Genomic DNA, 12883 nt, shown 5'->3' with positions numbered 1-12883 from the left:
CACCAAACCTGAGGTCATCGGCGGTTTCTACACCACGGTGTGCGTCTGGCGTACACATTAAAGAATGAAGGCGATGGCCATAGACTGTTAGCGCCTGAGCGTGTTCCCTGTGAATGATGGATCCCGTGACACAGCTGATGCCTCCGGCGGGAGGACAGCAGGTCAGGTCCCACCAAGGCCACCTTCACCACTCGGACATGCTGTAGAGAGAGGTCCTTTCTCATACTTATGTATAAACAGGTACCAGTTTTGATTTTATTTCATCATATTAACATTCATGACACATCAGAATGAGAAATGCACAATTCAACCATTCAACAGCTTGCCTTACTACAAAAGAACACTATATTCATATTAAACGTTTATACAGTCTTCCCACCTAGCTTCACAAATGTCCTAAACCATTTTCCAGCATTTCTCACGTAGAGGTCTAGTTCTGTCGTATAAAATCACCATCCCGTATCATCTGGTAGGCTCCAGGGCTCCCCCTCGGATTCCACGCTGCAAAGAGTCAGCCACCGCCCTGCCCGGCCCTCGGCCACCCACGTGGCTCTGGGGCTGGCCCGAGAGGCTGCCCCTTCGGCAGGGCAGTCTCCATTCCAAGGGCTGATTACTCGACGTTAGTGATCAAGGACCAAAGGGTGTAGTACAGGACCACATTGGTCACAGGAAGGAAGGGGACCATGGCCAAGAGAAATCCCAAATGATGGAAGGCCAATTCTGCCCAAAGATCGCATTAAAACCAAGTCCCACAACCCTCCTGAAACATACAGCATTGGAGCTATTAATTTCATTTCTCAAAAATGTTCCACAGTTGTGACCAGACTCTGGAAGCAGGGAGCTGTTACACATTTGGTGCATGTGTACATAACACATCAGAAATTACTGTGTGAAACCTTGATAATATCTGATTACATCCAAAATGTACATGTATATAGAAAAGCTAAATCACTCTTAACAGAACTTCTCCAGTATGGTAACAACGCACTCCCTACGCAGTTCTCTCTCCATTTAATACCCATATCGTAGCCCATTATTTGTGCATAACCAGTTATGGTCTATGAAGCTCATAATCGCCACAATCAAGTCAGTTTTGAATCGTGTCATCTATGCTGGCTTTAGCATCACCATGGGAAACACGGAGTCACATCCAACTCAAAGGACTGTCCATTTCTCACACGTAGAAAAACCTGAGATATGAGTCAGCAACTAGCTACACTTACAGTAAAGAACAATGCTAACACCCGCCCACCACCCTAAAAAAAAGCTGCTGACGTGAATTAAGGCTTCAAAACAGGACCAGACTGTAGCTGACAAAACTCAAGCCAGGAAGTTTAAAAGCAGGTAAGTGCTGTCACTTGTGGACTTGTTCTAATCACCTCCTATTTTCAGCTGCCGGGATTGATTCCATACAGTGATTGTAGGTCACGGACGGAGACCACTTGGTCCCACTCCACTCTGATATGTCCGTTCTACTAAAAAATGCTGGGGTTAGTTTCTGAGAACAGCTTGGCTGTGTCTTTCCGCTCTGCTCGCAACGAAGCAAAATTCAACCGCCTTCTCCTCACCTTCCTACACTGTTTCTCTCTGAACGTTCGTTGCTTACCAAAGCCTCTCTCAGCCCTATCGGTATGAAAGTCTAATTATAGAAATACCACCTTGGTCGCATGCTAAGGGAAAAAAACCACTGAGAAAATAACAGTTTCCTGCTTCGCCTCAGCAATTCCACCTTCTCTAATCCTTCCGCAGTTTTCTGCCTCTTAGTAGTTTCCTATAAAATTCTGCCTTACCGTTCCATTTTCACAAGATGCATCTGCACGATGAACCCGAAATGGAAGCCGTCTAGCGCGGCTGAGGACGAGACGGTGCTGCTGCCCTGCTACCGAATAAATTCACGTCTGGCTTGAAATTAACCTTCATCGAAAGGGTTGACAGCCCCATCTCGGACAACTCTTTGACTTATAAAGAGGGAGGTAGACTTGTTCAGCCTCCCGGCCTTAGCTTAAATCATGATGCTGCCAGACTCCTGGCTGTTAAGTTGATCCTAGATCGCTTCCTTCCTTCCTTTCTTCACAAAGCTGAGAAGAAGAAGGAACAAATGAACGCCCTCCATCCAGGCCCGACTGGAAATGTGTGCAGAGACCGTCTGAATTGGTCTGAAAGGGGTGACTAGCTACCTGCCTGTTCACAATGCCTAGAAAACGGGCCACCAAACCTGGTAGTGGTGAAAGCCCCGACTTTCCGTCTGAGGTACTGGGGTTGCTCTATAGTAGATCTTGGCAAGGCCCCTAATGGTCGGTCAGCAGAACGATGCGCTCATCGCTCGGCTGTCAGGTGCGCTTGGGTTTGTGAATCAGCTTTGGATGTGGTCATTTCTCTTGGATTTACCATTAGGTTCTGTTCCTAATAGGTTCTCCCCGCCCGACCCACAGGCTGGCTCAGTCTCAGCACTAAGGTGCACTATGGAAGGGACCGGACAGGACTAGTATTTGAGATCTCTTTGTAGCACGACAAGAAAATGGTGGGCGCTTCTGTCCTCTGACACCAAATAGAACTCGATTTAGTAAGAATGATGAGAGGATGTGCAGTCCACTGCATAGAATTGTTTCGTGTGCCTGGGGGGAAAGCTAGCCTCTGCCCTTCTTCCACTTGTGTTGAGAGAAATACTAGCTGCTCTCTCAAGTGCAGATATTAAAAGAGAGCAGCGGTGTTGATCCGTGTTTTGCTTTTACACCATAGCTCCATTTTCCAAAAATATATATGTATGTACATATATATATTTCAGATTTACAGGGAATATTTTTTTGTGAACAAGAAAAAAGCTGTCCATAGAAGTCACAAGTGTCTTTCTTCTCAGGAGACCTCGATGATTTCCATGCTGCCTGAAAAGCTCGACTGGCTGCCCACCTTCCCCAGTTCCTCCCGCGACCGGTTTTCGGACATGATGCTCTCGCCAAACTCCATCTGGCAGCTTCTGCGTTTGAACTGCTTCTCGAAGGGGCTCTCCTCGTGCCAGCTGCGCCGGGAGTCGGCCCTGTCGCTGGGCTTCTGCCGCCGGCGCACGGAGTGGCCTGGGTCGCCGCCGCAGGCGGGCAGCTGGCCGCAGCTGAAGGCGGGGGGGCCGGCGTGGCCTCCGTAGACGGCCGAGGCCGAGTAGAAGTGAGGGGGCTCGGGGGCGAAATACCAGCTCTTGGCCAAGGAGGGGGCGGAGGTCTGGGGGGCCAGGATGTCCGAGTGCCAGCCCTCGAGGCCCAGCCCGGCGGAGGACGGGGCCAGGTGCTGCTGGCTGGCCGAGAGGCCGAAGAGGAAGCGGGGCTGGCAGTGGTCCTCCACGCTGCCGCTGCGGGGCAGGGGCGACAGGAGCGGCCTCCCCGCGCGGGGCCGCGCGCCCTGGCCCTCGGGGGCCCTCGGAGGCTGGGGGCCCCGGGGGGGGCCGGCCTCCTCCCGCTCCGGGCTGGCCTCGGACGTCTGCTCCGACACCTCCCGCACCGGGGAGAACTGGCACGGCTTGCCGGCGCCCTCCAGGGCGGAGGAGGGCTTGTAGGGCTCCGGGGCCGCCTCCGGGGAGGAGAGCCCGCGCAGGGGCGCGGCCGCGCCGGCTGACGGCGACACCGCCTTGATGTCCAGGGAGAAGGAGCGCTTGAGGCGGCCGCTGTCCTCCCGCCGGTCCGCGGGCAGGTGGAGCCCGTTGAGCGCCTGGACCAGGGGGCCGTCGTCGGGAGGCGAGGGCTGGGCGCCGGGCGCACCGGCGTGGGGCACAGGCCGGGGCCCCAACGCCTCGGGGGGAGCGGCGGCGGCGGGACGGGCGCGGGGCGGCCCGAGGGGCGGCTGGCCTCCCTGCCCGCCCTCCGCGGCGGCGACGGCGACCGGGACGGGCTCGCTTGGCTTCTCCAGGTGCAGCAGCTTCAGTTTGCTCTTGGGCCCCGCCGCTCCGGTCTGGCTCTTAATCCTCTTCTCGTAGTCCAGGAGCTGGCCCAGAAAATTGAAGTTCGGAGATATAGTAGGTCTTTTTTCTTTCACAAATCTATGAAAAGAGGAAAAAACCTAAAAGGCTTGAATTTGACGACTACCTGTTATTCTAAGAATGTTACTAAGCTACGGCAAGTGAAGAGCTGCGACAGGGAATCATCAGAGAGACCCTTCCAAGACCTCTGTCAGGTGGCTGGTTTAAAACTTGGGGCAGAGGGCCAAGGAGGAGATGAGGGCCTCTGCGTCGGGGAGCTTTATAGCCCGAGCCCGGAGGTGCTAGAAGGCGGGAGGCCAGGCCCCTAAAGTTCTAGGTTGAGCCTCCTTATTTTCAAGGACCCAAGGCTTCCAGTGCAACTGGTAAGAGATGATTCTTCCCTCACCACCTGGGATGACACCGCCCCTCCCCACCGGCGCTGCCATCAGAAGTACAGCTTAACAGCCATGCGCCACCTTCAGCTTCCCAACATCAAAGGCCCCACAGCCACTTCAAGACGTTGCACATTTTTAATTAACGATCAGAAGAGAGAGTATCAGATGGCCAGGGCATCAAAGCACACACTTCCGAGTTCCTTCCCTTTGGATTCGGTGTGACAGAGTAACCAGCTACACAGTGGGCTCTGTCTGCTAAGCATTATGCGAATGCACTAACGGGAGTATTCTCTCATTCAGCTCTCAAAACTACCCTCTGCCAGGTGGGTGTAATTACCCCCATCACAGAGGTACACACAGTCCTTAGGTGACTTGCCCTAAATCACACAGCTACTAAAGGACGGTGCCGGGATTCAAAACCAGGTCTAGGAACTTCCCTGGTGGCGCAGTGGTTAAGACTCCACGCTCCCAATGCAGGGGACCCAGGTTCAGTCCCTGGTCAGGGAACTAGATCCCGCACACATGCCGCAACTAAGGAGCCAGCAAGCCGCAACTAAGGAGGCCACCTGCGCAGGTAAGACCCAGCGCAACCAAATAAATAAATTAAAATATTAAAAAAGAAAAAAAACAGGTCTGATGTCTGGCTTCATTTCTGTAACCACCTTGTTTAAAAAAGAGTCATCAAGGGATCAAAACTAGTTATAAACAGCTTTTCTGTTTCATTGTAGAAACAGAGACTCTTTAGAAATAGTAGATACATTCTTTAGTGGCCCCTGACCCTTAAGGCCACTTCTCAGAAGATGCAGGAGTGAAACTACACTGAAAATTTATATTTGGATAAGGAAGAAAAGAGAAAAATCAAAAATAAGCTCCTTGGAAATCAGTAACCTAAAGCAAATTAACGAAGCCAGAAACAACTGCCTCAACTGTGACAAGTGTACATGCAGGACCCTCGCGATGAGACCCGGCAACAGGATGGAAGGGCGCCTCTCCTGCTGGTTTCTACTGGGCGCAGGAGGACCTTAGGGAGCAGCCAGACTGCAGGACGCGGCGCGGTGCGGACACAGGGAGGACCCACCGCCTCAGCTCCTTCCTCAAGTGAGGAGCTGTTCAGGTAGCTCATTTCTTTTCTCCAGATTTTCCAATTTGAGAAGAAAGTCCAATTGTTACAGCAGGCCTGGCTCCACGTGCCTGTATTTATCGATCCTTTATCACACGCAAACTAACCACCTCTATCCAACAAGATACACAGGGGACTCCGATTCAGGCGTCCCTGAACACAACCCCAGTCCTTGGTGCTGCTGTCACTGGCTGCCTTCTGTCTGGAGAAAGGCGGGGTGGAGGCAACCCCCTCAAAATTATATACTTAAAAATCTGGGCAACTCTATGCACAGCCACATGCAAATCAGGTTAGAGCACACCCTCACACCACACACAAACAAACTCAAAATGGCTTAGAGACTTAAGTATAAGACATGACACCATAAAACTCCTAGAAGAGAACATAGGCAAAACATTCTCTAACATAAATTGTACCAATGTTTTCTTAGGTCAGTCTCCCAAGGCAATAGAAATAAAAGCAAAAATGAACAAATGGGACCTAATCAAACTTACAAGCTTTTGCACAGCAAAGGAAACCATAAATAAAAAGACAACCTATGGACTGGGAGAAAATATTTGCAAATGACGATGTGACTAAAAAGGGCTTAATTTCCAAAATATACAAATAGCTCGTACAATTCAATAACAACAACAAAAAACCCAATCAAAAAATGGGCAGAAGACCTAAATAGACATTTCACCAAAGGAGACATACAGATGGCCAATAGGTACATGAAAAAGATGCTCACCATCGCTAATTATTAGAGAAATGCAAATCAAAACTACGATGAGCTATCACCTCACACAGGTCAGAATGACCATCATTAAGTCTACAGATAATACGTGTTGGAGAGAGTGTGGAGAAAAGGGAACCCTCCTTCACTGTTGGTGGGAATGTAAATTGGTGCAGCCGCTGTGGAGAACAGTATGGAGGTTCCTCAAGAAAACTAAAACTAGAGTTGCCATGTGACCCTGCAATCCCACTCCTCGGCATATCCCCAGACAAAACCATAATTTGAAAAGCTACATGCACCCCTGTGTTCACAGCAGCAATATTCACAATAGCCAAGACATGGAAACAACCTAAATGTCCATCAACAGACGAATGGATAAAGAAGATGTGGCGCGCACGCACACACGCACACACACACACAATGGAATGTTAACCATAAAAAAAATGCCATTTGCAGCAACATGGATGGACCTGGAGATTATCATACTAACTGAAATAAGTCAGAAAGAGAAAGGCAAATACCATATGATATCACTTATGTGGAATCTTAAATACGACACAAGTGAACATATCTATGAAACAGAAATAGACTCACAGACATACAGAACTGACTTGTGGTTGATGAGGGGGCGGGGAGAGGGAAGGTCTGGGAGTTTGGGGTTAGCAGATGCAAACTAGTATATCTAGGATGGATAAACAACAGGGTCCTACTTTATAGCCCAGGGAACAATATTCAATATCCTGTGATAAACCACATGGAAAAGAGTATGAAAAAGAATATATGTATGTATAAATGAATCACTTTGCTGTATAGCAAACTTAACACAACACCGTAAATCAACTATATACTTCAATAAAATTCTTTACAAAATCTAAGCAACTCTAGATTGCAGGAAATTCTACTCAACGAATGGAGTTTTTGGTTATTATTTGGTTTTATACTTGCATATATTGGGATTTTTCCTCAGTGAAAGAGACACAGAATCTGAAGCACAGTAGGAATTCTACAATGAGTTTCTCCCGGAGCGTTTCTTTCTCGTGTGTAAATTAGAACAAATGATATTTCCCCAACCAGGCAAAGATACAAACTCAAGTAACAGGATGGAGATCTCTGTATTTGCTCTTCCTTAAACTTAAAAAGTAGCTGAGGATGAACTTGATCTATGTGAGGGCAGAATTAGTCCTAAATTATAAAAATGCATTTCTCTCCAATCTTTGAAAAACCATTTAAAAATCCAGTCACCTGTAAAGAGTATAACTAAAATAATCATGATCTGCTTTAACGTGGTCACCACCACCCTCTCCCCCACCCACCATGTCTTCTCATGATTCAGGTCAAAGGAGAAGCCAGTCTCACAGGGCATGTTCCTGTCCTCACCTGTAAGCTTCATCCAAGGACATATCCATCCTCTTCATGATGTAGGCAATGGCGATGGTGGCAGAGCGAGAGATCCCTGCCAAGCAGTGCACTAGGACACATCCATTGGAGGCTTTTGCTTTCTCTATGAGTCAAATTCAGAAAGGGTCACTAATGACAACTTTGTTCAGCAGTGAAATCTTATTTCCATTTACTCACACAATGGCTTTCATCTGGCAACTCGAAGTAAATCCCATCTATTTACCTATTTTTCCTTTCAATATTCTTTTAAGGAGGTAGGGGAAGATGATTTCCCCACAATTTACATATAGAACAATGAAGGTCCACATGTGTTAATAAGCAATGTGTCCCTAACTCAGGTTGCCTCTTATTCAGTACTTTTCACCATGTATTTTTTACATTATTATTTTAATAACTTTCCCTGAGTATAAGTCACACATTGTGATCATGTGATTCTACTTGTTCAGTGTAGAAAACTTCAGAAATACAGAATAGGATAAAGAAAACAACATCCCAAATCCTAAGATTTAGCTAATATTTTGTTTACCTATGTTGTCTGATACTTAAGTTTTTTACGAATTATGTAAGAGATACTACGTTTTTTCCAGCTTTGAGATATAACTGACATATAACATTGTACTTCAGGTGTATGGCCTAATGATTTGATATATATGAGCGATTAAATTAAAAAATTTTTTTTCATTTTAAACATATGTGACACATTAACTGTAAAAAGCAGGGAGGTGGGGATGGGGAGAGACTTAATCACAGTGACACCACATCATGACGCAGGGACGCCAAGTCAAGCAATTTGTAAAACGCCGACTCAGAATCCACCTTCCTATAATTTCTCTATTTTTCTCTGGGAGACTTTTCTGTGTGTCATAAAGTGGCTCACTTTACTTGCTGAATTTAAGAAGCCGCCATGTGTGGGCCATGAATCAATTTCAGGAGGTCACCTTAATGAGGACCAAGGGAACTCTGACCTCTTCCTTGATCTCCAGGAGATACTGTCTGACTGCGTCATGCTAACTCCCCATAACATGGTAGAAGGACTCGTGAACACTGTTAGAACCAAGAACCAAGGAAATTTGATCGCACGGTACTGCCATCTCTCACTGTAGATGAGCTTTAAAAGCTTTCTCGTGGACATGGATGAAGTTATCCCACAGCCTGGAAGCAACTACCATTTTAGCCAGTACAGTGACTACCTTATATCTGAACAATTACGTATGTGCTTACCCTTTACCTACATGCTGCTGCCATGAGCTAAATTCTTCCCTTTTCATCCTTGTTTTCATTGATAACTACCAAAAGTTTACCAAACCTTATGGTAAAGTTCTCGTAATTAACAAGGTATCCAGGGAATCTGCTCTGGCAGCTGAGTAATACAATATACAATAATACTTCAATCTCACCGCCTCTGTTACACATATAATAAATTCCCAACGTATAGGACTTATTGTTTGTTACGTACAAAACACCGTAGAGCTTTAAGGTACTACATGAACAATCAAGCAGCTTCCCTTTAGACAGGGAAATCAAACACAATAAAACAATAACAAACGAACAGAAAACAACATTGAAACAAAGAAAAAAGGACACGCTATACAACCTAACAGTATATAAACACATGTACGTCAAGTCCAAGCCTTCCTGGGCTACACAGCTCTCTTCCTCCTCTCAACTATTCAGTATTTAGCCTATACTGCTCTTAGTATTTCCTCTTTCACCTTGGCTGCTAAGAAGCTCAAAGCTAAGGTGTTCACTCAATTTCACGAGATAACTAATTCCGGTTTTACTGTGCCTTTCCTAGTCCCATATTACCTGGTTCTTGCCCTTCTGTCCTGCTTTAATGGGTACGTGTGTGAATGTGTGTTATCTTTTGATCCCAGCCTCTTACTGTAAGCTGCTTCAAATTCTTCTTGGAAGTAGGCTGGCTTTAAATATTTTTTTAATGTTGACAGTACTCTCTCATCATTTTTAATAATTATCACGAAACTAGACTAGGAGGACCGAGAAGGGTCTTGCTTCTAACACTCCCCCAAAGCGTTTAACACTGAGCACACAGTGTGAACCCAGTAAATACTGGCTGGCTGACCGATACATACTTTAAAAGGTAATCTTTACAAAAAATTTGAAAAAGGCTGGAAGGAAATAAAGCAATGATGATAACCGATGTGTTAGGATGTTGAGGTTACAGGTTTCTTTTTCAAATGTTCTGCGTGGTACTTACACTGTTCTTACAACCGCTTTGATGATATATTTTAAAAATCTAAAGTGATTATACTGAAGTGGGGTTCATTAGAACACATTTCTTGGCAGAACTGAGTGCTAAACTGAGTCTCTTAAGGCAGAGGAAGTAATACCTGTCGACCTGGCGGAGAGGAGAAGGGAAACATTTGAGAAAGACCCACGGTGGGGCTGGACCACCACTCAGAAAACAGCCTTGGCTGGCGCATGCTGGGCGGGAAGTGACCGGAGAGGAGGGTTCGGAGGTGGGAAGCAGGTGTTGGAGAGTCTGGGAATGTTGGGCTAGGGACTCGAGGCAATTAAGGAGCCTCTGCAGGTTCCTGAATAGGGGGCAACAAGAAGGCGCTGACGGGGAAAACTGGAAATAAAAAAAAAGCAGGCTGCCACTACAGCAATCCAGGAATTAAACAAGATGTATCTATTTTTTCAATTTTATCTATTTTTCAGTTTTTTCTATTTTATCAATTCTAGGATTAAAAAGAGAGAGGGGATAACAAATGCAATGGGTTAAGAGGGAGTCAGTGACGGGGAGAAGTTAAAGAGGCTAAAAAGAAGGAAGAAATAACTGAGGTGACAGAGCACAGCTCCAAGGAAAAACAGAAAAGGACTTAGGTAATTTTTAAAACAGTTACTATTTTTTTTTTTGCAGTATGCGGGCCTCTCATTGCCGTGGCCTCTCCCGTTGCGGAGCACAGGCTCCGGTCGCGCAGGCTCAGTGGCCATGGCTCACGGGCCCAGCCGCTCCGCGGCATGTGGGATCTTCCCGGACCGGGGCACGAACCCGCGTCCCCTGCATCGGCAGGCGGACTCTCAACCACGGCGCCACCAGGGAAGCCCCGACAGCTACTATTAGAGCCAATTATGAGTCAGGCACCTTGCAAGGCGTTTTACATGCATTATCTATTTTAATCCGAACAATATCCCTAAAAGGTAGAAACATTATCTTTAGTCTCCAGATCAGGAAACTGAGGCACAGAAGTTTTAGTAACTCACCTGGAGTCACTTAACCGATAATCAAATACAGTTTGGCTCCGAAGTACATGCTCTTAATTACCTCCCTGGATTGCCTACATGAGCCCTGAGTTTGCGCGGGCGAGTGAAGCAGGAGCCCGTGTGAGCGGCCAGCTGGGCCGGGGGCCCTGGTCAGTGACTCGGGGCGCTGACGGGCAAACGCGCCCGCCGCGGCCTGCATCCACTAGAAGTAAAGGCAACACCCCATGAAAACTGCGTCCTTCCAACAAACTCTACTGAACAAACTTACTGAAATTTAACCTGAATAATAAAAAGAAAAAGTATGAGCCTATACGTTATTAAGTCCTGGTATGAGGGTATGTCTTCAAATTATATTCTCTGGCATGATTAACTATAGCTTAAAACAGCCTGGACGAGACTAGCAACTGTAGCGAACATGGGCTGAATTCCACAGTGGGCTGGACGTGTTGCCCTGGATTGTGTGGGTGGGAAAAGGATGGTGGCCCTAACCGTAAACAGGGCCAAGCAAGCGAACTACTGGTAAGTAAAAGTATCTTCAGATATACAATAAATCATGATACGTATTTGGGTGGGTATTTCACCAACCAGCAACATGATAAAATTCCTTTTGCAGGAATTAAAAGTGGCCAAGAGCTCCAATGAAAGAAGAAAGTAAGCTGGGGCAAAGTTATTCATATTCTCTCTTTTCTACCAACCTCCTAAAGCTTAGACATTGCCATGACTTAACAGAATCAGGTTCTATTCTAAATAGATACTGAAATCGCACTTTTAGCTGAAATTAGAGCCAATCATCTCTGGATCAATGTGACATGCAATGGGAACATTATAACTGTCGTCTTTTAAAGAGGCAAACATTGGGCTTCCCTGGTGGCGCAGTGGTTGGGAGTCCACCTGCCGATGCAGGGGACGCGGGTTCGTGCCCCGGTCCGGGAAGATCCCACATGCCGCGGAGCGGCTGGGCCCGTGAGCCATGGCCGCTGAGCCTGCGCGTCCGGAGCCTGTGCTCCGCAACGGGAGAGGCACGGCAGTGAGAGGCCCGCGTACCGCAAAAAAAAAAAAAAAATGGAACTAGTTCTTTACTTTTAAACTTTCAGTAACCAATTCAGAGTATTTAATTGTGGACGAGGGTGCTCAAACTTGTGTGACTAGGGGGAAAAGTAACGAAAACTCCTCCCACGGACGTCAAGAGTCACACCTTCTCGTGCTGGTCACGAGCAAAGAGCACGTCTCCTTGGTTTAGCCACTTCCCACCAAAACCACATTTCAAATACGCACCATCGATCTCCTACCAGCAGATCTGATCCCGGGGCACCAAAATGTCACAACAGCGCCAGAAGCTGGGAGTCGGGGAGGCTCCAGGGCTGACGGGCCCAGTGAGCAGAACAAAGTACGGTATGGACCAGACCCTGTCACAGACAACGCCAAGGAACGACCACACACGTATTAGAGTGTGTGTGTGTGTGTGTCTGTGTGAGAGAGAGAGAGAGTGTGTGTGTGTGTGTGTGTGTGTGTGAGAGAGAGAGAGAGTGTGTGTGTGTGTGTGTGTGTGTGTGTGTGCTGGAATTTCATTAGATCCGATACTACTTGAAATTACCGGCACACGGACTGAGGCTTAGGAATCTTGTGACATAAAGACTTTAAATGTAATGGGATTTGTTTTCACAGGATTTGACTTTTCTCTGGGGAAAACACAGCAGCAAGGCAGAACCAGGTTAAGGAATGCCACCACAGTTTCCAAAAGTCTTTTACAGGATTTGACGAAGTGGGTAAAAAGTTTAATCCCAAAAGTTTAACCGATTTTCAAGCACTTGCCAATACATAATCACAGCTCCCATCAGGCTTAACCCTGGTCGTGTTAAAGTCAGCGAGGATGTCACAAGGCTAGTCCCTAGGGAGGGCATGGCGCGCGCACACACACACACACACACACACACACACACACACACACACACCACCTTGGCCACTAAATGAGATAAGGAGCATCATGTGTTTTCAAACTTTTGAACTGTATGAAATAGGTTCCTTGGCCACTAAATGAGATAAGGAGCATCATGTGTTTTCAAACTTTTGAACTGTATGAAATAGGT

The 12883-nt window shown here is 47.0% G+C and overlaps 1 protein-coding gene across 6 annotated transcripts in view; it reads right to left on the bottom strand.

Annotated features, from left to right (window-relative positions):
- Nucleotides 1-226: 226 nt before the first annotated feature.
- The window catches only part of DUSP16 (dual specificity phosphatase 16), an 85011-nt gene continuing 72354 nt past the window's right edge, over nt 227-12883 (bottom strand). For all 6 annotated transcript variants that reach the window (XM_027129571.1, XM_027129576.1, XM_027129577.1 and 3 more), the window contains 2 exons: nt 7551-7674; nt 227-4024 (listed from right to left, as the gene is read on the bottom strand). In XM_027129571.1, the coding sequence (XP_026985372.1) occupies nt 2854-4024; nt 7551-7674 (1295 nt within the window). In that variant the 3' untranslated portion in view covers nt 227-2853. The remainder of the gene's footprint in view (nt 4025-7550; nt 7675-12883) is intronic.

Source organism: Aethalodelphis obliquidens, unplaced genomic scaffold, assembly GCF_003676395.1.
Source record: "Aethalodelphis obliquidens isolate GAN/ISIS:26980383/991018 unplaced genomic scaffold, ASM367639v1 scaffold36, whole genome shotgun sequence".
In the NCBI taxonomy this organism is placed as follows: Eukaryota; Metazoa; Chordata; class Mammalia; order Artiodactyla; family Delphinidae; genus Aethalodelphis; species Aethalodelphis obliquidens.
The sequence above is the reverse complement of the archived record's forward strand: the minus strand, read 5'-3'. Positions and strand labels throughout refer to the sequence as shown.